This window comes from Kogia breviceps, chromosome 5, assembly GCF_026419965.1.
Source record: "Kogia breviceps isolate mKogBre1 chromosome 5, mKogBre1 haplotype 1, whole genome shotgun sequence".
Lineage (NCBI taxonomy): Eukaryota > Metazoa > Chordata > Mammalia > Artiodactyla > Physeteridae > Kogia > Kogia breviceps.
In genome coordinates, this window is record NC_081314.1 from 8776141 (window position 1) to 8801410 (window position 25270).

Below are 25270 nucleotides of genomic sequence, written 5' to 3' on the forward strand. Positions count from 1 at the left end.
CCTTGCACCTAAATAGTGTTTTCACTTTGGGCTACAATTGGAATTAGTTATCTTTAAACTGTGATTTTTAAGAATCACATTAACCATTGGGGAAAAAAGTAACACTAGAGCAGCAATTGAGAAAAACACTGTGATTGAAGTAAAATATAAATTAGAAGGCAGTCACCAAATGGCTCCCTGCAGGGAGTTCACTGAACATTTCACATACGATATGAAGAGGCTCATACGCAGTCAGCAAATGGGCTACGTGATCATTATGGCTGGCTTCAAAAAGTATGAGGGTGCTCTGTGAATTATGATCTGTGTCTGTGGTACAGAAAATTATATCTGAAGCAAACCATCCCTTTTGGAAGCCTGTAATGGAAAATGCTCTAAAGAAGACAATAGTTATAATCCTGGGTGTTGCAATCAGAGTGGGCACGGCATGCTCTTCCCTATTGCTACACCCTTTACAGTAAATTCTCCTTCAGTTCCATTGCCAAAATATTTCCTTAGTGTATGTCACAAAATTCATTTTCCAGATTTTAGGAATGATGGATTAAAAATAGTACTAGCCCTTTTATGACATATATGACATATCCATTTATGATAACCTTTATGATTTTCTATTATTTTATCCTCTCTGTTCTTTTTATGACATCTAATATTAGAGTTACTTACATCTGTTTTATTGTGTGATGGATCTGTATATTTTCTTGGTTAGGCTCTGCTGCACTTCAAATAAGCATTCTTGGAGATCTCACCAAGTGACATTAAAATTCAGTTATTTAACTCATAGTATTCTGTTAAATCAGACACTTGTAATCAACATATGTTAAGTTCAATTCTATCAAAATCAGCTCTGCCAGGACAGAGATGACCAGAATAAGCAGACCAGCCAGTAATGGGGCAGGGGACATAAGGAAGCATCCAAGAGCAGGTGGTAAGGTAGTACCAGCAGGAGGTCTGGAGGAGGTTCAGAGGTGGGAGGCAGTTACAGAACTCTGTTCTCTGGAGAGTTACGCGATGACAAGGAAAGATCTTGATCTGAGATGAAGTAGGCTATCAGACAGTGATCCAAGATAAGGACTAAGATGCTTGAGCTAAGGTGTGTAAGGGGGACTTCCCTGGTGGCGCAGTGGTTAAGAATCCGCTTGCCAATGCAGGGGACGCTGGTTGAGCCCTGGTCGGGCAGGATCCCACATCCCGTGGAGCAACTGAGCCTGTGCGCCACAACTACTGAGGCTGTGTGCCACAACTACTGAAACCCATGCGCCTAGAGCTCGTGCTCTGCAACAAGAGAAGCCACTGCAATGAGAAGCCCGAGCACCACAACGAAGACCAAACACAGCCCCAAATAAATAAAATTTTTAAAAAAGAACAGGTGTGTAAGGAAGAGCTCAGTCACAGAGGAATAAGGTAACAATTTCATTATAGGAAACTGGGCAGAGTGTAGGATCCTAGTTGACTAAGGAAGACCCATCTCGGTGCTGAGCCCAGAAAGTGTTGATTGTAGACTCCTTATATTCGCAATACTTATGGAAAGGATTGGGTCTAGATTCTAGGGATAGGACAAGGAGCGAATCAAAGTTTAACGAGGCCTAAGGTTTATATCATTTTAGGGATGGTTAAGAAAAAAAAAGACAATAGAGTTACAAATATAAAATAAGGTAAAGAAGTGAGTACTTATTTAGGATAAGGAAAGAAAATCTAACCACTTAAAAATTTATGGGAGGGCTTCCCTGGTGGCGCAGTGGTTGAGAGTCCGCCTGCCGATGCAGGGGACGCGGGTTCGTGCCCCGGTCCGGGAAGATCCCACGTGCCGCGGGGCGGCTGGGCCCGTGAGCCGTGGCCGCTGGGCCTGCGCGTCCGGAGCCTGTGCTCCGCAACGGGAGAGGCCACGGCAGTGAGAGGCCCGCGTACCACAAAAAAAAAAAAAAAAAAAAAATTTATGGGATCCTTGGGCTTAAGTCTTTTTTTCCTAAGATCTCCTTGGATAGTTTCTGAGAAATGCTTTCTTAGTAATTGTTCCTGATAACACACTGGCTTCCTTCCCAACCCAGGATACTGTACAACCCCCAGCCACTCCCAATACTCACAGAGGCCTTTGTGAGTGAGGGACACTGACACTTAAACTTTACTAGCTTCATGGCAAATCTGCCTCTGGACAGAGTTGATCCCAGAGAAAGGAGTTCAATGGTCCCGAGAAGCAGGAGAATGAGGGACCATAAGAGCAGAGAGCCATAAAAAAACATGAGAAACTACAGCTGAACAAGAAATTTTTGACACTATGCTATGCAATTCTGTTAATCATACTTAATGTTATTCTGCAGTTACCTATGTCAATAAACACGTCATAGGTTAAAACCTTGGTAAAATATGTTTGGAAGACTGAATGCAGAAGCCACAAACTTCTGCAGCTGACCTTGTAGGGTGACTCATGGCCTAGATAGCTCTGTCTTAATCAGTGTGACTAGTCAGAAAACATCTGCTAGGATCATCTTTGGAACACTTGCATACTCTCTGGCTCTCTTCACTATCCTGGCCTGCTCTTCTAACTTTGAATCTGGCTGCGTATAGTTTTACATCTGACATCATTCTGCTAGTTACAAGGGTTTCACAATTCATATCTGCCAAGGGAAGATTCTATATAATCATGTTCAGATGACTAAAACATATAAGGAGGTTTAAAAAAATGGTGCTTTGGCTAGAGGTGCTGAATGAGAACGAGGATTCATAAATAAAGCCTTCTTGAAACCAGAGGGAGGAGTAAAAACCTTCAGAAGATAACCGAGGCACATTTCCCCTGTGATAAATAATTGTTTTTGCTGGCTGAAGAAATCTATTTTGCTTACCATCTGTTAAGCAGTTCACTTTCTTTTCTCATACTGGTTTTGCTTGGATTTCCAACTCTTGAAAAAGTCACTTTGGAAACTGCTCTCTTCAAGTTGCAATTTAAAGAATTTTAAAAGAAAACAGCTGGGGCCACAAGACTCTCATATAATAGAGGGTACCTTCAGACTGGTGGCAACTTCCTCACCCTACAATTAGAAAGGTGGCCCCATGACATGGGCAGGAGAGGTCTGATTTACTTGAAGAGTCATAGAATGAAAGCTCTGTTTCACGGTGTCCTCCACGCCCTCATCTCCAGTTTGGACCTTACATTCACTGTCCTTTCTGCTCCCATCTAAAGTTTGATATTAAACTCATGTCCCCAGTGCTAAAAATCAATGACCTTTTCTCAGGCTTCCTCTCCCCATTTCCCAAGTCTCTCTTCTGTAGATGTTTTCCTGTTTGTCTGACTTTATCAGTCTCCTTTGCTGACTTCTCTCCTCCTCCACCCCCTATTGGGTCTGGCTTCTCCGAGTTTCAGCTCTTGGCTGTCTGGTTGTTTTTCCTTCTCATCTACTGCATTTAACCCCTCCCTCCTTCTCCACCCCCAGGGCTATTATATGTGTTTTCAAGGCTTTCTTTACCTTTCATTCATTCAACAAATATTCATTGAATAAATATCTTGACTCCTTTTTTTCCCCTCTTACACCCACACTCAAACCATTCAGTTTTGTTGGCTCTACAATCAAAAATCTATTTCGAACCTGACTTGCTTTTACTGTTACCAACCAAGCTGAAACCACCATCATCTCCTGGACCACTGCCTTAGGCTCCAAATTGGTCTCCAGACTTTGCGGTTCATTTTGCCACCCATCTCCCTTAGTTTAGTCTCACTCAGCATCTGCGATCCTTTTCAAAACCTACATTGAATCATGTCACTGCTCTGCTTGCAACCATCCAAATGGTGCTCTTTTTCCAATTGCAGTAAGAACACTAAACATGAAATCTACCCTCTTAAGAGATGTTTTAAGTGTACAATAGTGTCATCTACAGAGACAATGCTGTGCAGCAGATCTTTGGAACGTATTCATTCTGAGAAACTGAAATTTCACCCCTGTTGGTTAGTAGCTCTGCTTCCCCCCTCCCCCTAGCCCCTGGCAACCACCATTCTATTCTTTGCTTCTATGAATTTGATTATTTCAGATATAAGTGGAATCATGCAGTATTTGTCCCTTCTGGGGCTGGCTTCTTTCACTTAGCATAATGTCCTCAGGTCAAAGTTGGTATCAGGCTCTACACTATCACACTGTCTGATTATCTGTTTACCTTTCCCATCCCTTGCTTGTTACCACCCAGGCTTCATATCCTACTAATCGTACAGTCACTGAACTCATGCTCAATGCCCTCATGGCCCTTTCCGACACTTCAGACATGTTCTGGCCCCAGGGTCTTCGCACTTCCTGTTTTTCTTCCTGGACACAGTTCCCCCATAGAGCATGACTACCTCTCTCCCTCACCACTTTCAGGTCTTTGCTCAAGGATCATCTTCTCAGTGACGGCTTCTCAGGACAGCCCACTTCAAAATTTCAGCATACCCTCTCCTTCTTAGTTAGCTTTCCCAATTTATTTTCTCTCTACAACTTATCACCATCGTGTGTTTATTATCTCTTTCTTTACACAAGAGTAAAAGCTACATAAGGGAGGGACTTTGTTTTTTTCACTGATATATCTGTCTTACCAGCATCTAGAACAGTGCCTAGACATTAGTAGGCACATAGTGGGTGCATTTTGAATGAACAACTGAATGAATGAATACATACTATTATGTGTCAGTACGGAATATAACAATGAAGAAAAATTGGATCCTGCCCTTGATAAACAAACTGTCTAGTAAAAGACTGTCAAAAATGAGACAGTTTTGTTTAAACAGTTAGAAAGCATGGAGCAGGGATACTTAACCCATCCTGAGATAGGATGAGGCACTCAAGTTGGGCTTCCTGTAGGAGGTGGCACCTGAGCCTGACAGAAGCTGGCCCAATGAAAGGAAGAGGAGAGATTTGGAGAAGAGTTTTTTTTGTTTTTGTTTTTTTTCCTTGAGAACAGTTACCTTTAATTCTTTTTGTTAATTAATTTTTATTGGAGTATAGTTGCTTTACAATGTTGTGTTAGTTTGTGCTGCACAGCAAAGTGAATCAGTTATACATATACAGATATCTACTCCTTTTTAGATTTTTTTCCCATATAGGTCATTACAGAGTATTGAGTAGAGTTTCCTGTGCTCTACAGTGGGTCCTTATTAGATATCTATTTTAGAAGAGCTTTTAAAATAGAGCGATAACATGAACAAAGGCATGGTGGCTAAGCAGATGCTGTTACTGCTTTTCTCATTTCTCCTCAAATCTCCTTACCATTTCTGAGCATGCCAACCTCACTTCTCATGGCTAAGATGTGCTACTATGCCTGTGAGCATAGCAGGCTGGGAATGTCTGAGAATGAATGAGTGCCCCCAGCCCTTAATCCATGACTGATGAGTGTTGGCATATATATATTCCTATTCTCCTGCCCCTTGGCTAGGATATTTCTGTGGGGTGTACTTTACATCAATTCTGTGGGCTTGTGGTTACCTACTGTGGTAGACTTAATAATGTACCCATTATTGGCTAATTCCCTTTCCTGTGTCACTTCACCCTCAACTACCCCTTTTTCTTGAAACTCCCAACAAACTGCTGGTCCTTGAAACTTGGCTCTGGCTTGGCCTCTGTAAGAACGAAAAGGAAGATAGTGATTACTTCCCAAACTCTAGAGAATAAAAATTACAGTCTTTGGTCTGCTTTGCGAGGTAATAAAGCAAACCAGATCGGCTATAGGGAGAGGTGAAGTGAAGGAATTTGAATTCTAGGTTAAGAGATTTGGTTTGCTTCCAAATTTCTTCTGAAATCTTTGAGTTTGGGGATAAAGTAATTGAAAGGATATTTGAGTATGATGAATCTAGCTGTGGTACGAGGGGGCAGGGAGGGTGTACACGGAGGGTGATCCGTTAGGAAACAGTTCAAACAGCACAGTTAGGAGTGCATTAGTGAGGTGGCAGTGAGAATGGGAAGGAATAGAGGAGAGGCAATGTGAGGGGAAAAAATGACAGGATTTGGAGTCTAGCTCTGTGTTGTGGGGAGGGAGGTGGTGGGAGGAGAGAAGTACAAAATGTCTGAGGCTCTGTGAGCTAAAGAGCAGCAGTATCATTAACAGAGATGGGGAAGCCATGAGTGGGACCTGGATTTCATGAGTTAAAGACATTTGGAGTTTGTGCCAGTGGAATGTCCAAGTAGAAATGTTCAGTAGACAGCTGGAAATATAAGAAGGAAGGATGGATTTGGTTTCAGAATTGGGGCTCCTTCAGGCATGGCTGGCTATTTTGAAATGCCCAAAGAAACACTTAACTATTTTTTAATACATCTTTATTGGAGTATAATTACTTCACAGTAGCGTGTTAGTTTCTGTTGCACGACAAATCCAATCACTTAGCTTTATACAAGTCTTATAGTCCTGACCTTGTGACTCTCAGGAGAGAAGGAGGAATGTCATAGTAACCTGCAATTATTGGTGGACTTTGCAGTTGAAACACACACACCCTTGTGATGTGGAGAGGCTGTAAGTATGCATGTGGGCTAGAGGGGGATTGGAAGGGCAGAAAGCTAGGTTCTAACCATGCAAGTTCTTTTTTTTTTTTTTTTTTTTTTGCTGTATGTGGGCCTCTCACTGTTGTGGCCTCTCCCGTTGCGGAGCATAGGCTCCGGACGCGCAGGCTCAGCGGCCATGGCTCACGGGCCCAGCCGCTCCGCGGCACGTGGGATCTTCCCAGACCGGGGCATGAACCCGTGTCCCCTGCATCGGCAGACGGACTCTCAACCACTGCGCCACCAGGGAAGCCCACCATGCAAGTTCTTGAAGATACTGGACAACCAGGGAAGTGAGAAGTCAAGTTCAAGGACTTTGGCAGGATTCAGGCACAGCAGACAGATTTGGAATTCTGGAGACTGAGATTTGGCCAAAAGACCAGCCAATCCCAGCAGAGTCCTCAGATTTAGAGGACTGATGCTGTTTGTTTTCTGACTAGTTTTATGGAGCGGCACTGGCCAGACACAAAAGGATGTTATTAAGGAATCCATCCCTTAGCCTTTTCTTCTTCAGGCTAAACAATCCTCATTTCATTCTCACGTGTCATACTTTCCATTTCTTTACTTATTTGTGCTCTTCTCTGAACTTTCTCCAATATCCCTCCTAAAATAATGAGACTAAACCTTACACACACCATGACAACTGGCTTAGGGCTGGGCACAGAAAATTATTCTTTTTCTAAAACGTCACACACAGGCCACATTTCTTTAGAGGTTTTCCACCTGTTTTTAACGCGACCATTTAGTACTCATCCAGACTTCATGCTAATTTCAGACAAAATGTGATCATAATGGAACGTCTTTTCCAATAATTTTCTGTTTTAACTTCAAAGGCTGAGAGTTGGAAAGGGTATTGGCTCAAATCAGCTCCCCTCCCCTCCCCCCCTGCATTTTAGGAAGATAGAGATAGAACCTTACAGAATATTGCCATACTAACAATATAATTTTTTCCTCCCATAGGATAGCTCGTGTCGTGAAATATACGAGGCAGATTGTCGGGCTTTTGCCTTAATTTGGGCTTTTGCCCCTGCTCATCCCAACAGATTAAACACTGGGCTAGCTAAAATGTGCTGAGAAGTAATACATTAAAAGTTTGACTCAGACACGAGTCAAAACTGGAAGCAGGGGAGGATGCGCCAGGGAGCTGAGAGATCGCTCGCTCTGACAGCATCTCTGGGAGTAATTTTCCATGTGGACTGAAGGAAGATCTTGTAAGGCACAGCCCCGGGTTACACATGCTGGACTCCGATTCTGCAGGATTTACAAGCCATTACTGGGCACAGGCAGAGGAGGAAGAAATGTTCAATGGACAATAAAAACTTTCGGTTTACAGAGTAAACTAAAAACAGGGCTTTCCTTTTACAGGGTTTAGAAACTTTCCTCTGAGTTAACGGGGGTGCGGGGTGTGTCTACACCTCCATCGTTCATTGTCGGGCGAGGTCCCATTCAACCAGGATTGCTGTGGATTTGACGTCGCTTCTGCTCTGGGGGTAGCATCTAAATGTAGAGAAGGGCAGATTGGCACCCTTAGAGGCTACCGGGAAACTCAGGGCGCTGGGGAAGCCGAGAGGAGGGAGAGGGGAGCGCCGCCCGTCGGCCAGACTCCCAGCGTCTCCTCCCCCTGTCTCGGGCCCACTCCCAAACTTAACTGTACTCTTCCGGGTTCCAGCCAGAAGCCCTGCGTGAGCCTCCACACGTAGCGGCAGACGGCTCCTTAAATAGGTCGGAGTTGAGCAAACAATCCCAGACGTGGGGCTGGGACAGGCGCGCAGGGAGGCGAGTGCAGGCAACCGCACGGTGCACGCAGCAGCGCGGCGGGTCAGCCGGCGGCCAATAGCCGGGGCGCGGCCCGCCCCGTCGCCTCCCCCTCGGGGAGCCTATAAGTCGCCCGCGACGCCGCGGGCGCCCGCCGCTCTGCACCTTCCAGACCACCTGATTCCCGCCCCTCTCCACGCCGCTTGAGCAGCCGGCCGCAGGTACCCTGCGCCCACTCGAGCCGGCCTCCTCAGCCCGCCTTCGTCGGCCGGGGGCGGATCAGGGGTCCCCACTCTCGCGAGAAGTGGGCCGCTGCAGGGCGGCAGGGGCGCCGGAGCCCGCTCGGGCCCTCGACGGGCCGAAGATGGGGCGGTGCGCGGTGCGGCCGCGGCTGCTGCTGCTGCTGGCGCTCGTCCTCCAGCCCTGGGACCCCTGCCTGGGTGCAGACGCGGGGAAGTCCTTCAGCATCCCCACAGGTGAGCACTCCCGCGGGCCGCCCTGTCCCGCGAGTCTCGGCCGGATGGGCAGTTCATTCATCCACCGGTCCTTCGCGTGGGGTCGGCCGGGTGAGTTGGTGGAGGGGGCCGCCCGTTCCCTCCCAGGCCGGTCCGCAGAGGTGATTTGGTGGGAGCCTGTTCTTTCCCAGGACCACCGAGGTGAGTGGGGGTGGGCTGTCCATCCTCCTCAGGACCGCCCAGGTCTTCCCCAGAACTGCGCTCGGCCTGTGCTGATTCCCGGGGGAGTGTGGGAGCATCCGCCCTCGTGGGCTCTCGGAGTTCTCCGTAACTCGAGAGCGCACGAAGTTTTCTTCAGCACGAGTTGGGGTTTCCTTTTGGTCTTGCAGGTCGGTGGGCACCAACACCTTTCCTGCAACTTTGCTTTCTCCTCCTTTGCTGGAGTTGGCTTGATTTATCCGTTTTGGACGAAGCAGTACTCCCTCTGTGACCTAAACACAGGGCTAATGTACTTTCTGATTGATGGTGACACATTCCTTCCAGCGCCCCAGGAAGCAGCTGGTAACACCTACCTCCTGCCAGAAACAACGCTCAAAACCGTGGTTGTTTTCATTAAGGCTGCTTGGCTACCCAATACCTCCAGGAGGTAGCTTTCCTCTTTGGGGATTATGAAGGGGAAGCTGTCCACAGCTTTTCCGCTTAGCCACCCTTTTCGTAAGCCTGGTGCCCTTCCTTGTTTTCAGAAGCTGGAACTGCAGCAAATAGTCAAGTTCATGTAAAATAAAACTTTTTTACGTTTAGCAAGATTAAAGGGAGCCTCACCACATGTTTGTGGAAACATACTTTGCTGCCATTTTCTGCACATGAGATGTCCTTGGAGTGTTTCACTTTTGTGCTGTAACTCTGTGCTCTCTGAAATTAGATCTTGCATTTAAATGTCCTTCTGCTGTACCACTTTTGTTTAAAAATTAAAATCATTCTGTCATTTTTTTTTGGCAGGGAGTAAATAGGGCACTTTTCTGCTTCAACTTTACTTAAGCACAAGGACAGAAATTTCTATTTTGGGTTTACATTCAGAAGTTGACATTTGGTGTAGAACCCAGTCAATCCATGTAAGCAATACTTTTGTTTTCATCTGTAAGTGTTTCAGAAAACTTCAGTGGACTAAGTTGCCCATCTTTCTACATTCCTGCCAAACAGTACTTGCTTTGTTAGTTTGAGAAACTTCAGCATTTGGATAGATTTTTGTCAGTTACAGGATACTTTTCTTTCTCTCAGATATATGTGATGACTTCAAAATGAGTTTCTCAACCCTTTGTGGTTTCTTTAAATTTGAACTGAATTTTTTTCATTATTTTAAAATTATCTTTTACTGTAACATCTAGAAAATAGACAAAAATGCCTTCAGCAAACCTGGAAAAGGAGACATAAAAAAAAATTCACAGAAAAATGACTTCCTTTGTTGAAACACCCAAGGAAACTTACTGGGAAATAAAATAACCTCTAAGGACTTTGCCACTTTTAGAGGGACCTCTTCAGCCTTTGTATATTTTATTTCACTTCATTATCAACACCCCTTACTTTTTATAGAAGACATCTCTTTGTGGCTGCGTTTAGGTTTACATTCAAAATTATCTTTCTTTCCTAATCTGACTTTTAAGTTTCAATGGACTGTAACATCAGAGAAGGGAATTTCAGATATGAATGCTTTTCTCAGAAAATGACCACGTAAAACCCACTGCTGACAACTGAGGACTGATTTTGGTGGGTGGGCATATGGGGAATTCAGATATCATCTAAATGCAGAAAAATATTGATTTGTCATAGATGGAGCCAGGAGTAGCCAGTTTGATTATGAACTGTGTATAGGTAGATGTGATAAGCTCATAAATCTAGATGGTGCAGTGCTTGATAACATGGGGAGAATCATGGATTATCTTCCATTTTCTCTCTAAACTATTACAACTGAAAATTGCTAACTTGGAAACTTTTCTTATCTATGTAAATAACAAGCAAACTTTAGAACTCTAAGTTGTCTAGCTTACTTAATAGGAGGTCTTTAAGAAGAGTGCTTATCATCTCTAACCTGCTATTTTTGTCACCATGTCCCAGCTAGCCATGAAGAAATAGATTAGACCAGGGTTTTGTGGCTCTGTTTACATTTTGAGCTAGATAATTATTTATTGTGGGAGACTATCCAGTGCATTGTACGATGTTTAGCAGCATCCTTGGGCCTCTCCCCACTAGATGCCAGGAACACCCTCCTCCAGGAGTGAAAATGAAATATGTCTCAAAATGAAAAATGGCCACATGTCTCCTGAGGGACAAAATTGCCCAGGGTTGTAAATCACTGGATTAGACAAATCTATGTGTATTTGAGGCAATGTGGCATTATAGTGTACTGGAATGATAATGGCGACACTTTTTTGGAAACAAACATTTATAGTGATTTTTCCATTTTTCCACTGTAGTAGGGAATGTATTGTTTGAATCACATTACATTAATCAATTTTTGGAATATAGTTTTTCCTAGCCTTGATGCTGTGCGTTAACCAGAGTTGAGAACACTGCTTTTTGTTCTCTTTACTGAGAGTTCTACTGTGTACTGCATTCATTCCTTTTCGGTTGCCACTTTATTCTCAGCATGGAAAGACTCTAAATAAGAATTTGGTTAAAAACAATCATTTTGGGCTTCCCAGGTGGCGCAGTGGTTGAGAGTCCGCCTGCTGATGCAGGGAACGCGGGTTCGTGCCCCGGTCTGGGAAGATCCCACATGCCGCGGAGCGGCTGGGCCCGTGAGCCATGGCCGCTGAGCCTGCGCGTCCGGGGCCTGTGCTCCGCAACGCGAGAGGCCGCAGCGGTGAGAGGCCCGCGTACCGCAAAAAAAAAAAAAAAAAAAAAAAAAAAATCATTTTCTCCTAGAAGCATTTATAGGAATTTTGCTTTAAACTTTTATCTTCATCGGAGCTTTCGAGGCAAAATCCTCCTAACAAGCATCAACAAATCAAGTTCATATCCTGATTTATGTTTCCTACACTTTTTTCCTTCTCAGTGAGAGAAGGTGTATTCCTGCCAAGAATTTGTAACTAGGTCTCCAGACCTGGATCAACATTTGGTGTGTTTTCTAAGGTACCTTGCCTATTCCATGATCTAAATTGGGCAGAAACCAAGTTTTGCACAAAAATGGAGGAAATGGTTTCAGATGTTTCTGTCAAGACCAGTATTTTTCAACCATGTTCACTTATAAACTCTTTAATTTACCCTGGCACATTCAGGAGGAAAGGAAAGGTCTGTCCCTATCTGCTGATGCAAACTGACAATTTACGGGGTGGAGAGGAAAAAAACCAAGGTCCTGGAAAAACCTCTAGAAGAAGAGAGGGAGGCTTGTCCTTTGTGTACTTTCTGTGTCCTGGGCTCCAGCCACACAGAACGACCAGTCTCTGCCTTTCATTCATGTAAAAATAGACATACAAAACAATTCTAGAGAATGTGATGACCAGAAATGAAAAATAAATTGAGATACCCTTTTCTACCCATCACATTGACTAAAGCATTTAGAAAATAAACTCTGATCGTACCAGCTGTTGTGAGGGCGGGAAGTCTCAGGAAGCACAACACCTTTGGAGAACAACTTAGTAATGTCTAGTGGAATTGAGAATCCACGTATCCTGCCGTCCTAGATACACATGTACAGGTCTCACAAATTTCTACCTCTGTCTCTTCTCCTTGAAATTATATTCTTTGTTTATATCTAGCTCCTAAAAAATTCTTCTCCATCCTACCTTTTGTTTGGCTCTCTTTCTAACTTCTTAATGCAGTTGGTTTATACGATCATATCTGCTTTGTATGATAGATGTTTATGTTTAATAAGTTATAAATTTTTTGGAGTAAAGGACTGAGTCTTATTCATTTTTGTGCCCCTCACAGTACCTTCCCTGTTCTTTTAGCACAAAGAAGATTCGCAGTTTATGTTTGTTGAGTTTCTGGCCACCTCGGAGAATTATGAAGAGTGGCGTGCAGTCAATGAGATTGCTAGCTGCTCCTTTTCCTAGGGTTTTAACTAAGTTCACTGAGTTTTCCTTTCTCTACCCGGGGACCCATGCACTACCATGATCAAGGAACTTAGACATGAAACATCAGGCAAGGCTTTGTTTCTGAACAAGTTGTTGGCAACTCTTTTTAAAAAAAAATTTTCCTTGGCTGGGTTGGATCTTCGTTTCTGCGTGTGGACTTTCTCTTGTCGTGGTGAGCGGGGGTTACTGTTCCCTGCGGTGCACGGGCTTCTCACTGTGGTGGCTTCTCTTGTTGCACAGCACGGGCTCCAGGCGCATGGGCTTTAGTAGTTGCGGCGTGTGGTCTCAGTAGTTGCGGCTAGCGGGCTCTAGAGCGCAGGCTCAGTAGTTGTGGTGCACGGCCTTAGTTGCTCCACGGCGTGTGGGATCTTCCTGGACTAGGGATCGAACCTGTGTCCCCTGCATTGGCAGGCAGATTCTCAACCACTGTGCCACCAGGGAAGTCCAGTTGTTGGCAGTTCTTCTCCAGAAGTTATATTTTCTGTTCCATCTACCTTTCTCAATATAAAATCATACCTTCAGAAATACTTTCACGTGGTTGGATACCATGATCCTTTTTTCATAGATGGTGAAACGGACATTTAGATGGTTTGTTACTTGAAGATCAGATAGCTGAAAGCAACACAAGAAGGACTTGTGCCCTTTCTTCAGGCCATGCTCTGTGTCTTCCCTGACCCCTTTATTCTTTTGGACTTTCGGTACCGATGGGAAAGAAATAGAGACTGGGCATCAGAGATCTAAAGAAGCAAAAGGGCTGCTTTGCTAAACAGCACTAATTTTGTAGGTTTATATAAATGGAGGGGAAAGGGATAGGCAGAGGCTGAAGGAAAGCTGGGCCCCTGGCCAGGGATGACAGACTACAGCCCGTGGGCCAAATCCGGCAGACTATAAACAGCTACCTGTTTTTGTACAGCCAGTGAGCTAATGATGATTTTTAAATGATTGAAAAATATAAATATAAATATATATATATACACACACACATATATATATATATGTCTTGTGACATATGAAAGTTATATGAAATCCATTATTCAGGGTCCATAAAGTTTTATTGGCTCACAACCACATTCGTTCGTTAACATATCATCTGTGGCTGCTTTGGTGCTACAAGGCAGAGTCGTTAGTTGTCACAGAGGCTATATGTCCTGCAAAGTCTAAATTATTTGCCCTCTGGCCCTGTACAGAAACCCTTTGCCGACTTTTGCCTTCGGAGATGATATTCGCTCTTAAGCCATGTCTCCTGCAGATCTGCTGCTCTCTTGGAAGGAGCCACATTCTGGACAGTAGCAGCTGGCTCTGGGCACTTGAGAGAGCTGTTTTTCATTTTAGCCTTTGCCAGTGATTCCTCTGGCATTTTGAACTCAATCATAGAGCTTCTCTGTTACATCTTTTTAAACCTGGTGCTTGATGCTAACTAGACATGTACTTTGGTGTAAATAGTGTGGTTAGGATAAAAAATGGATTTATATACACTACCAAACGTAAAATAGATAGCTAGTGGGAAGCAGCCGCATAGCACAGGGAGGGAGATCAGCTCGGGGCTTTGTGACCACCTAGAGGGGTGAGATAGGGAGGGTGGGAGGGAGGGAGACGCAAGAGGGAGGAGATATGGGGACATATGTATATGTATAACTGATTCACTTTGTTGTAAAGCAGAAACTAACACACCATTGTAAAGCAGTTATACTCCAATAAAGATGTTACAAAAAAAAAAAAAGAATAAAACACCCTGGTGGCCGATTGGAAAGGAGATGCATATTTCTTTTTCAGAGCTTGTGTGTGTTCTAGAAATTTGGTCTAGAAACTTGACTGTGAATTTGTGGCTTGATTCCTGGGAGGGAATGATTAGCACATTTATCAATGGCTATTTTTACTCTTCTTCAACCTTTGCTGTAAAACTTAGGCTAAACTGAGAAATTGGTGCTTTTAAAATGACAGATATTTTTCTTTTACATTTTACCCCTTTGCGTTTGCTGTGATATGTTTGCCTCACTAAACTTCAATAACAACTAATTTTCAAGACTATTGAGATTTTAATTAGCCAAATAGTTATCCAGAGTAGTAGAATTATAAACAGTGCATTATGACTTGTCCTTATGCTACTATCTTTTTTAAATTGAGGTACACTTGATTTGCTACTTACTATCTTATGGCCTATTATGTTGCAACCTTTGTTTGGTAATGGTGCTACTGAATTTATCACTATGCTATTAACTGTGTCACAAGAATGCTCCGTCAAAAAATACTGTTTATAATTTAAAAATACGGAAGCTTTAAATACGTTTTAATGTTTCCCATTCAGGATAACTTTATTTAAAACAAAATTTAAAGAGTGAAGATATGTTATTTTTATACCCAGAGGCAAGATTTCCATTACATATTTTCTTTTGTGTGCTAAAAGAGGCACGTCAACTTCTGTTAATGATTTTGATTTAGTTTTTAAATATAAATCTCTTTATTAAAAAAATAAACTAATTCAGGTTAGTGCATTTACGTACTTAGTTACTAGATTGATTCATAAGTATTTTTCAGGCCTTGATTGTATTAGTAGCATGCTGTAGCAGTTATGGGAAAATAACAATCATTTTTATTCCAATTGAAATGTGGGTATATCTCCCCCCTTAAATTTATTTCTTAAAAAAAGATGTGATTATATGAGAAAATGCTTAATTTGCTAGTGGGGACATATATTTTGTTTACTGTTTATATTCTTCTATAAAAAATTTGGTTTAAAGTTTAGTTTATACTATAGTGTTGGAATTGTATTTTGTCTAGTTAGGGAGAAAACTTTGAATAGTGAGTAGACTATCTTTGCTTTATAATGAAAATCTTCATTAGAAATGGAAAAAAACACTTTAATTTCATACAATTGAAAGAACATGCTTATTGCTATTAATATATTCTGTGAATCTTTTAATACAAAAAGAGTTTTTGAGAACACATACAGCTAAAATGAGGGTGCTAAATGGTCAGGGAAAGTGCTTCTAAAAAACATGGTTGAGTTTCCAAAATGGGCTAGGGTTATAATTCAATTTCATTTGTTATATTGATTTTAACATTGCTTTTATTATTTTGGATGTATAAGACATCCTGGTGTTATTACATTAACTGATCATCTGCTCATTTACTTCAGGGTTACATACTAAAATGTTTAAAAGGAATTCTATTTATTTTTCTAGTTACTGCTAATCTGTTTCAACATTTCTTCCAAAGAGAAAGAGAGAGGGGATTTTCCTCTGATCACAATGCTGTGGTTCTGTTCTTCTAGTGCTGTGGACATCATATGGTAAAGATTCTAGTGGCAGGAAGGAACTTGCAAGCCCATGTAATTTTTATCGCTCTCATCACCAGCCCTAGTCAGACCCAGACATTCAGAGGTACTGAGGAGACATTGAATATGCATCATGTCACACAGCTTCACTGTCTGCAGGCACAGCAGCAAGTGGAAGAAGGACTTGGAGTCCTGGGAGCCTTGAGTTCCTGATTCTGGGACACTGTCCAGGAAAAGCCCCAGAAACTCTGCATCTCAGTTCCAGTGACCACAGAGCCCCAACACAGAGCCAGTGTCCCATCAGCAAGGCTCTTTCATTGACTAGTCTGTTTTACTGGTTTGAAGCCACAACTTTTATTGGGCCTTAGGGTGCTAATTACTTTTAGGTGCTACACACCTGGCTAGGAAGGGAGCCAGTTACTTTTAGATTTTTAAAATTCATTCTCAAAACTGGTTCTTTAAATATTTGATCCTTTTCTTCCTGGGTCTAGCAGTATACTGAACATGAGCAGCTGTTTCAGCATACCAAAAACCAGCAACAACAAAAAAGCAAATATAGAATTAAAATTTTTTTTTTTTTTTTTTTTGGAGGAAACTGGCTAACAGTTTGTAGGCAGATTAAAATGACCTCCCTAACTCAATCGCCTAGGGAAGTCTTACAGGGCCATCATGCAGAGGGCAAACCAGCTCTCTGATGGGATTTTCCAGTCATGCCCAAGCCAGCTCTGAGGCCCCTTGTCTTCCGAGGGCCCCTTGCTCCCCTGCGCTAACCTTGCAGACCTCTCTCCTGGCCTCCAGCTGGCACCACAACTGTGACCAGAGTGCCTTGGTCATCCAGAGCCTCTGGAATTCCTGTCTGCCACGTCTAGAGAGGGACAATTCTCCTTTTCTTCTTAGTTTAGTTTAAACAGGGGTGGAATTTTTTAAACAGTGACTTTACTGGGTAACCAAGGGCAAAACAAAACAAAACCCCAAACTGGAAAACCACCAAAGCAAAGCAATGAGCAGACTTACAAATTAGAGACTCAGAGTTCTTACTCTACTGTGACTTTACTTAAAGACCTGCCTACCTGCCACATCCTCCGGGATTCATAGGTTCTGTGTCCGTGCTCAGCTTTTCTTTCTCCTCTCTTCCGTCCTACTTCTCCTCACCAGCTTCTTTTACACAGACAGCTCTTTCTTCTCCAGCGTTGGAGTCCGTGAAGTTCATAGGCAGATAAGTGTTACTACGTTGTGAAATAATAATAAATATGTTTATTTTGGTCTCAACAGCCACCCCCCTCGCCCCATTCCTGCTAATATTTGGCCTTTGAGCCTTGTTCCTGACACAGAGGTCCTCTACCCCTTGGAATTTCCTAGGTGATAGGAGCATCTTTTGTTCTAATGAGACAGCTGGTGGGCTCTTGGATGGAGTCTGGTCACTAGAAAGACCAAGCCGTGATTAGACACTTGGAGCTTTCAGCCCTACCCACCATATTCCATGGAGGGAATTTGAAACTAAGTTAATAATCGACCATGCCTATGTGATGAAGCCTCTACAGAGATCCCTAAAGTTCAGGTTTTGGAGAGCTGCTGAATCTTGGAATGCGTCTACTAGCCAGGAAGGTAGTACACCCCAACTCCAGAGGGGACAGAAACTCCTGCCTTGGGGACCCTTCTAGACCTTGACCTATGTATCTCTTCATCTTGCTGTTCATTTGTATCCTTTAAAATATTTTTGTAATAAATTGGCACTAGTAAGTCAGCTGTTTTCCTTGGTTCCGTGAGCCACTCTAGAAAATTATTGAACCTGAGAAGGCGGGGGTCTTGGGAACTTCTGATTTGTAGCCACAGAAGTTGTGGGTAGCCTGGGGACCCACTGCTTGCAATGGGCATCTGAAGTGGGGGCAGCCTTGTGGGACTGAGCCCTTCACCTGTCTGGTCTGTGGTAATTCTGGTTAAATTGAACTGAATTGCAGGACACCCAGCTGATGTGGGAGAAAGGGTCTGTGTGGGAAAAAACCCACACATGGGTGTCAGAAGTATTGTGTGTGTATATAGTAGAGGAGAACACCATAGTGTTTTCTCTAGACATCGGTGGACGAGATATTTTTATAGTTTCGTAGGGACCTATCAGCCCAACCCTAGTCATTTATTTTCTTCAGTGGGTAAGTTTTTAATGCATTTTTACTCACAACTCTTTTGATAGTGCTTTTTTCTTGGTTTTGAGTAGTAATTTACATTGGCTTATATGAATCTACACTGTTCAATAAATCTACACTTATTTAAATAACTTTACAAATTCTCCCAGAATACACTTTTTCTAGAGGTAATTAGCAGTATTGTAACTTCTTAGATACAAATGCATGCTAAGAACAATTCCTACTGTGTACTATTCTGAAGTGTCACAATTAATATTTCAAAATTTAATTCTTTGAGTATTTATTGAATGGCTAGTCTGTTCCAAGTTGCCTTATGTGGAGGAAAAAGAGAAAAAACATGACAAACCAAAAATGTGTTAGGCTCAGTTCCTGTTCCACATTGAAATTCTAAGATTCTTACATAGAAAAGAATGCATATATAAAACTGAACAAATCAAAAGAGCAGTTATGATGAAGCCTGGCCTGTGGGGAAGGAGATAGACATCTGGGCATCGGGAAACCTACATCTAAGTTCTAACCCTTCCACTCACTAACCTTGAGTCAATTACCCTGCCTCTCACGACTTCTTTGTAATTTATGATCTCTCTAGCTCTGTTATCTGATGTTTCTTGAATTCTAAATGTCAGGATGTGTAGTGGAGACAAAGTGCTGCAGGAATCAGAAACCATGTCTCAAGGAAATTTACTATGATGTTTTTGTTAGGCCAAAGAAAGCATAGATACAAAGTTGTTTTGTATTTTAATATTCTAGTTATTCTATCTGGAGCTGGACTTAGGCTTTGATTTTTTTTTTCCTAATTAACTTTTGATTTAGAGGTAAGAAAATAGGGCCAAGAATAATTAAATTTACATTTAAAAATATTTCAAGTGTTTTAATGTGAGAGGAGAAAACAATCTGGTGTTTATATGAAACTATTTTCCATCTCCTGAGAGGAATCATATACTCTTCAGTACATTTAAATATTGTAAGCTGTTTTTAAAAATAACTATATATTCCTCTGTTTCCACCCTGACTGTTTAAGTCCTGTTGGTTAACAAAAATGACGCTGATAACTCTTTCGAAGTTAAAGAATTTTTTTAATGAAATGTGGTGTTTAAAAATTGGAAGCCCTCCTCCAGATTGTTCTGAAACACTTATCAAATCACCTAGATCTACTTTTTAGAGTCATTAAATATTTTAAAAATATGATTGCATTTAGTAAACTAGAAACATGGTAAATAAAAAGAAAATCACCTCATGGGAGAAAAGTTTTTGTGTGCATTGTGTGTGTGTATGCATCGTGTTTGCTACCCGCAGAGATAACTGTTAAGGCTTGAGAGTGGAGTCGAAATTTGGAGTGCCTTTTGATCTGGACTTTTCTTGGATATATTTTTCGTTCATTGTCACAGTAACATTTATTCTGCATGTGTTTGCACCCCTGGAGTGAAACATATCTAGTAAATGGTATAGTCTTAGACCCAGGCCTTGGAAGCGGTGGCGGTGCTTTTCTCTCCAGACTTTTTTTCCTACTGCTGCAGATGGATTTTATGTAAATTGAAGGAATCAGTTCAAAGAAAACAATTGGATGGGAAAGAGGGTGGCTTAATTTTGAAAACATGCAGTTGTTAACTTTTTCAAGTATAAGATTACCAAGAAATCACAGAACCATTTAGTCTGGGTGTTGTTTTTGGAGATTAACTGTGATTTATTGAATAAGCAAGTAAACATTAGCAGATGTTTCTCCTGTAGCGTTGGTAAGGTTGAAGAAAAATCTGTTTCATTAAAGTAATTACTTTTGTATTACTATAAAATAGTTGATACGTTTACGTCCCTCAAGTGTAAGCATGGGTTTTTTTCATGGGGTATATAATCCTAAATAGTCGAGCTCCTCTTCTCCATAGCAAGTCGCTGAATGGCTCTGTTACACGAGTGACAGCAGCAACACGGGTTGCAGTTACAGCGGGTTACAGTTTATGGCTGAGTGGGATTTTTTTAGGTTGAGGTAAGAGATAAACTAAGGAGCTTATTTTAAATCGTACACGTAAACTTAAGAAATGTCCACGTTTGACAGTTCTATCTCCTTTTCTGAAACTGGATTTAGATTCTTCGTTGATGTAAGGTATGACTTTTTCTTAATAAGTGTCAGAACAGTCCACATTTGAATGAATTTAAAGCATATCTGAATTGTAGGAGATTCTTTTGAAAAATGAGTCTTACTCAGTGTGAAGAGGTGATGGGAGGTAGAGGTGGAGTGGAGGAGAGGAGCTGAAATTGCTTGCAGGCCTGTTAGAAAATTATACAATATGTGATTCAAATGGGTTCAGGCAATTAATTCAGAAATACTTAGCCACTGCCTCAAATGCTGGCAGAGGGGAAGTTTGCTTATGTAAAACTGGACACTCCCTAAGCAGAAATTTGGTTTGAATAGTTTCATATGAGGAATTTATTTCCCTGGTTTGTGCTGATAGTGTAGTATTTTGTTTTAACCATAAAAAACCGTCCATCCCAGCCATTCTTGCCATGCAGTGGCTCCCAGGCTGCAGGCCCGGGTGCATGGATCCTGGTGGGACATGCACACCGAGACAGTATGCAGTGCTGGATTTGCTTTTCGTTTGGTTATGGGGAATTAGCCGGTTGCTGGGGTAATCAGCGGAGGTTCAGAAACCTAGACACTATGACTCTATGATGCCAACCACGGATGTGTTCCATGGTGGAAGAGGTCGCATCACATTTCTTGGTGTTTCTGATAAAGTAAGGTGCAAGTCCATTGTGCTTTGAATTATCTGGAAAGCTATATTGTTCCTACTTTCATCCTGAATATATTATTAAGAATTTGAGCAAGATGCTACTTTGCTCTTGAAACATTAGGGCAACTGCAAAGGCAGTAAAGAGGGGGATGCTTGCTGTCTAGATATAGCAGAGAGGGTTCACCATACAGGAGGGGGGCTAGATGCCTCTCAGTGTGAATTAAAGGTATGTGTGAGCTTGCCTGGCTTACTGTGATATATGATTTATTTTAAGGCCAGATGTTCGTAAACTGCTTGGGTGCTAATTATGAAAGATGTCCCATGGAAGATAGTATAGGATAATGCTAAGGAGATGGGATAATGGAATCAGACAGCCTGCATTTAAATTTAAATCCCATCTCTGCCGCGCTTATTTGCTGATTGTCCTGGGAACAAGTTAGTTAACCTCTTTGAATCATAGTTTCTTCATAACAGTAATTGCCTCCTGGGTTTGACTTGAGGATTAAATATGGTAATGCCAGTAAAAGGCTTAGCACAGAGTCTGCAAACAGAAATTGCTCAATAAGTGCTACTAACTAAATTTATCAGTTAGAGTATAATTTTAAAGAGTATAATTCCAGTTAGCATTATTCTAAAGTGGAGCATATAATGTATGGAATTCATTCTTGTGTTCTGATTGATAATGGAGAGGAAAGTGTGGGCTGTCAATGAATTCTAGAAAATAAGTTTTAACAAGTTAAGATATAAAGACAACTTTTTCCAGGGGAACCCAAAGGAAATAAGTTTAGTGGTGCAGTCTCTTTGGTGATGTTCTTTGATTGCTTATTTGAATTCAAAATTTTGAAGTCACTTTTCCTCATTCCTCTTATTTACTCTTAATATTCAGATATGTTGAGTTTTACCCATTATTTTTTCTCTCTTCCTGTTTTTTGTTTCATCTATAGTGGAAAGCATATATATATGTGTGTGTATATATATATATATATATATATATATAATTAATACCACAAACAGATAAGGCCTGTCTTTTTTAAACATAATCTTAAGACTGTTATCACAGTCAGTAGTAATTCCTTCATATCATCTAATACTTATTCAAGTTCACTTTTGCCCCCTGTTCTCAAAACTGACTTTTAACAGTTAGTTTATTTGATCAAGATCCATCAGTTTCTCCTAAACACCCCTTCAAGCTGTCATCACCTTAGTCTGGGCTACTGATCTCTGGCAGCTTGAGGGTCAAATTCAGCCTGCTTATTGTTTTTCAGAAAGCTTGAACTAAGTCCTGTCTTTTTAAAATTAGGAAAATTTACTGAAGAGTCTGGAATTTATTTCTCTTGGGATGGGGTGGGGTGGGGTGGGGAGGAGGCCTGGAGACCCTGGATTTGCCTTCCCACGTGGCAGCCACAGCTGACCGATGCTGGCTAGGGTTCCGCCTGTAGGTGGTACTTGTGTACTCCTGTGCACCATACTCTCCCCGCACCGCCCCACCTCTTCACTGTTTATTGTGTGTTACAAGTCCTGGTCTGGGCACGCATCACAGAATAAGACAGTTATACTTGCTTCTTAAATTGTTAAATTATCTTGCCTTATCTTTCCATACTAATCTCTCTCGAGTCTAGTGGCTTTTAACTGAGAGTGGTTTTTTGCCCTCCGTGGCATGTTTGGTAACGTCTGGAGACATTTTTGATTGTCGTGAGTGGTGGGTGCTCCTGGCATCCTGTGGGTAGAGACCAGGGATGCTGCTAAAACATCTGACAATGCACAGCACAAGAATTATTTGGTCCCAAATGTCAGTAGAGCTAAGATTGAGAAACTCTGCTCTTGTCTGATGGTACATTTCCAATTTCACTGCCCTGTTTAGAAACTGTCTGTGCCTTCCCTATTTTCAAGTGTATTTATCACTGTTTCCCAATTTTCACTTGATAATGCATACTGGACTCCTTATCCAGCCAAGATACCACAATTTAATCTTTTTTTAGTGATATCTGTTTTTCCAGTTTCTTCCTACTGTCAAAACCCTACTTACCATTTAAAAAAATTTTTTTAAAATTTTTTGGTCTCGCCACGTGGCATGCAGGATCTTAGTTCCCCAACCAGGGATCGAACCCGTGCTCCCTCCAGTGGAAGCGTGGAGTCTTAACCACTGGACCGCCGGGGAGGTCCCCCCTACTTAACATTTTTAAGTCCTCTGTTTTGCCCATTCATGAAGCTGTTTTCTTTGACACTCTTCCACATTATTCTCCAAAAATCATCTTATGAGAACTGGACACTTTCTTAAAGATGATCTTTAAACTTTCTTAAAGATGATCTTTCCCTCAATCCTGTTTCTGCTTCTCCAAAGCAAGAAACTGCATCTGGAGGTATTAAGTGGTGTATGCAAGGGATCTCCTAGTTCTTTGTTCTTCCCTCCATGCTGGACTCCTGCAACATTATTTGCTAGCTTATAATCTGTTACTTAATTAGGGATTTAATATGTTATTTTCAGACTTTTCATGCGAATTAACTTCATATTCTCTGCTGGATTTTAAACTGCAAGAGGACAGAGACAGTATCTCTTATTGTTGGTACCAAGTCGGTGAATTGCTGTGCCTCAGACCTCCAAGCCTCCGGAGGTTTCTTTGCCTGTAGGCCCTACAGAGGGGTAGTCAGATAACCCGTGTCACCCCAGTCACAGCTAACAAGGCGAGTGGGCACCTGTGTTTGTCCATTCCATTCAGGAAAGAGAGACCATTCTAGATATCTTGAGCAGAAGGGGATTATTTAACAAAAGTAATTATGGGTTTATGCAATTGTTGGAAAAGCTGGAAGAGGAGGCTTTCGGCATTGATTCCTAGAACAGCAGAGAGAGCTAACCAGGCTCGGAGGTTACCACCTCAGTCCCAACTGGGGGGGGAATCAGGAGGCCTCCATTAGAACTACTGCCACACGGGTATGCTGCTGTAAATGTAATCCCGGGATCAGGAAGCTTTCTCCTTTGACTTCTGCAGTGCAAGCTGGTTGACTGGACTCTAGAAAGCAGAATTCAGCCACTACCTCTGCTGCATATCTGTGTGTCTCCCTCCTGCCCTCCATCCCTCCCTCCACAAAGTGGAAGACAGGAACACTGAGGTGCCTTCCTGACCGTATTTACCAGTGGAATCGGCCAGCAGTGGTGGGAAGACCACCCGTCTTCCTAATTTCATAGGAATGCATCTGAAAAGGAGGGGCATGATTTTCATCGAAAAGCTTAGCTCCAAAGGGGTTGGGGAAATGTAGCTTTCGTATTTATTTTTCCCATGACTTTCTTCAGTAATTGTTCTCCTTGCAGCTTGATAAATCATTCAATAATTTTAGACATTTATAAGTCTTTTTGACAGTAGGAAAGCAAGTATGGGCTCAGCATTATGTGAGACGCGTGCTCTGCTTGTTAACACGGACTCTGTTATAAAGTTTGAAGATTATTGAATACTTTACCAAATTTCAGCGATTACTGAAGACAGTCATGGAAAAATGAAATAAAACCATAAAATAGAGGAATTTACCTCCCCTTGCCCTCCATTTATTTTTAGGCCAGTGGATCATAACTTATGTAGTGCAGCTTATCTCTAATTACCATTTTGTAGTGTTTGTTTGACTTTCAGCTATTTTTAAATTTTATTTTCTAGTCCTTTCATCTTATACAACACCCTATTAATTTCTGTAAGTACTTAGCTGGCTAAAGCGACTTTCCTGAGATGAAATGACTGGGGCTTACTCAAGGCTTCTGGAATTTGAGAAGGTCAAGAGACAATGGAAAAATTCTGGCTCATTTAGGAAGGAAGGATTTTATTTGACTCCACTTCTTAAGTATTCATGGAAGCAAAAGTACAGAACAAAACAAAACTCAAAACCTTTGTGGATCACCATAACTACACTTCATAATTATACATTTATTTTTAGTGATTTTTATTTGAAAGCTTGGTTTTCAGGTAACACTTTTTTTACCTTTGTAGTTTCTCTGCTCATAGCAGAAACTATAAATAAGCTTGTGGCCGAAACTTCTGCTGAGCAAATCTACAGAAGATTATCTTGCATTAGACTTTGAATGTTGGTTTTCCTTAAAATTTCTTAGAGTTGGGACATGCAAATGTATTTCATTTTATTTGACTTTTCTAGGTTCTTCCCAACTACACATTTATTTATTTTTAAATTACATTTCTTTTGCTTATTGTTTGTGATATTCCAGGTGATAAATACATACACTTCAATGTTAAAATGAATAAGCAGACAGAACTAGTTTGGAAATGGGTGGATTTGGTTAATAATTACCTATATAGGTTTAATATGCTGCCATGGGAATTTTAGCTTTTTGGTTTTGTGTGTGTGTGTGTGTGTGTTTAAATGAA

The 25270-nt window shown here is 41.7% G+C and overlaps 1 protein-coding gene across 2 annotated transcripts in view; it reads left to right on the top strand.

Annotated features, from left to right (window-relative positions):
- The first annotated feature begins 7620 nt into the window (after nt 1-7620).
- The window catches only part of PLOD2 (procollagen-lysine,2-oxoglutarate 5-dioxygenase 2), a 101193-nt gene continuing 83543 nt past the window's right edge, over nt 7621-25270 (top strand). For both annotated transcript variants that reach the window (XM_059063587.2, XM_059063588.2), the window contains exon 1: nt 7621-8713. In XM_059063587.2, coding sequence (XP_058919570.1) covers nt 8602-8713 — 112 coding nt within the window. In that variant the 5' untranslated portion in view covers nt 7621-8601. The remainder of the gene's footprint in view (nt 8714-25270) is intronic.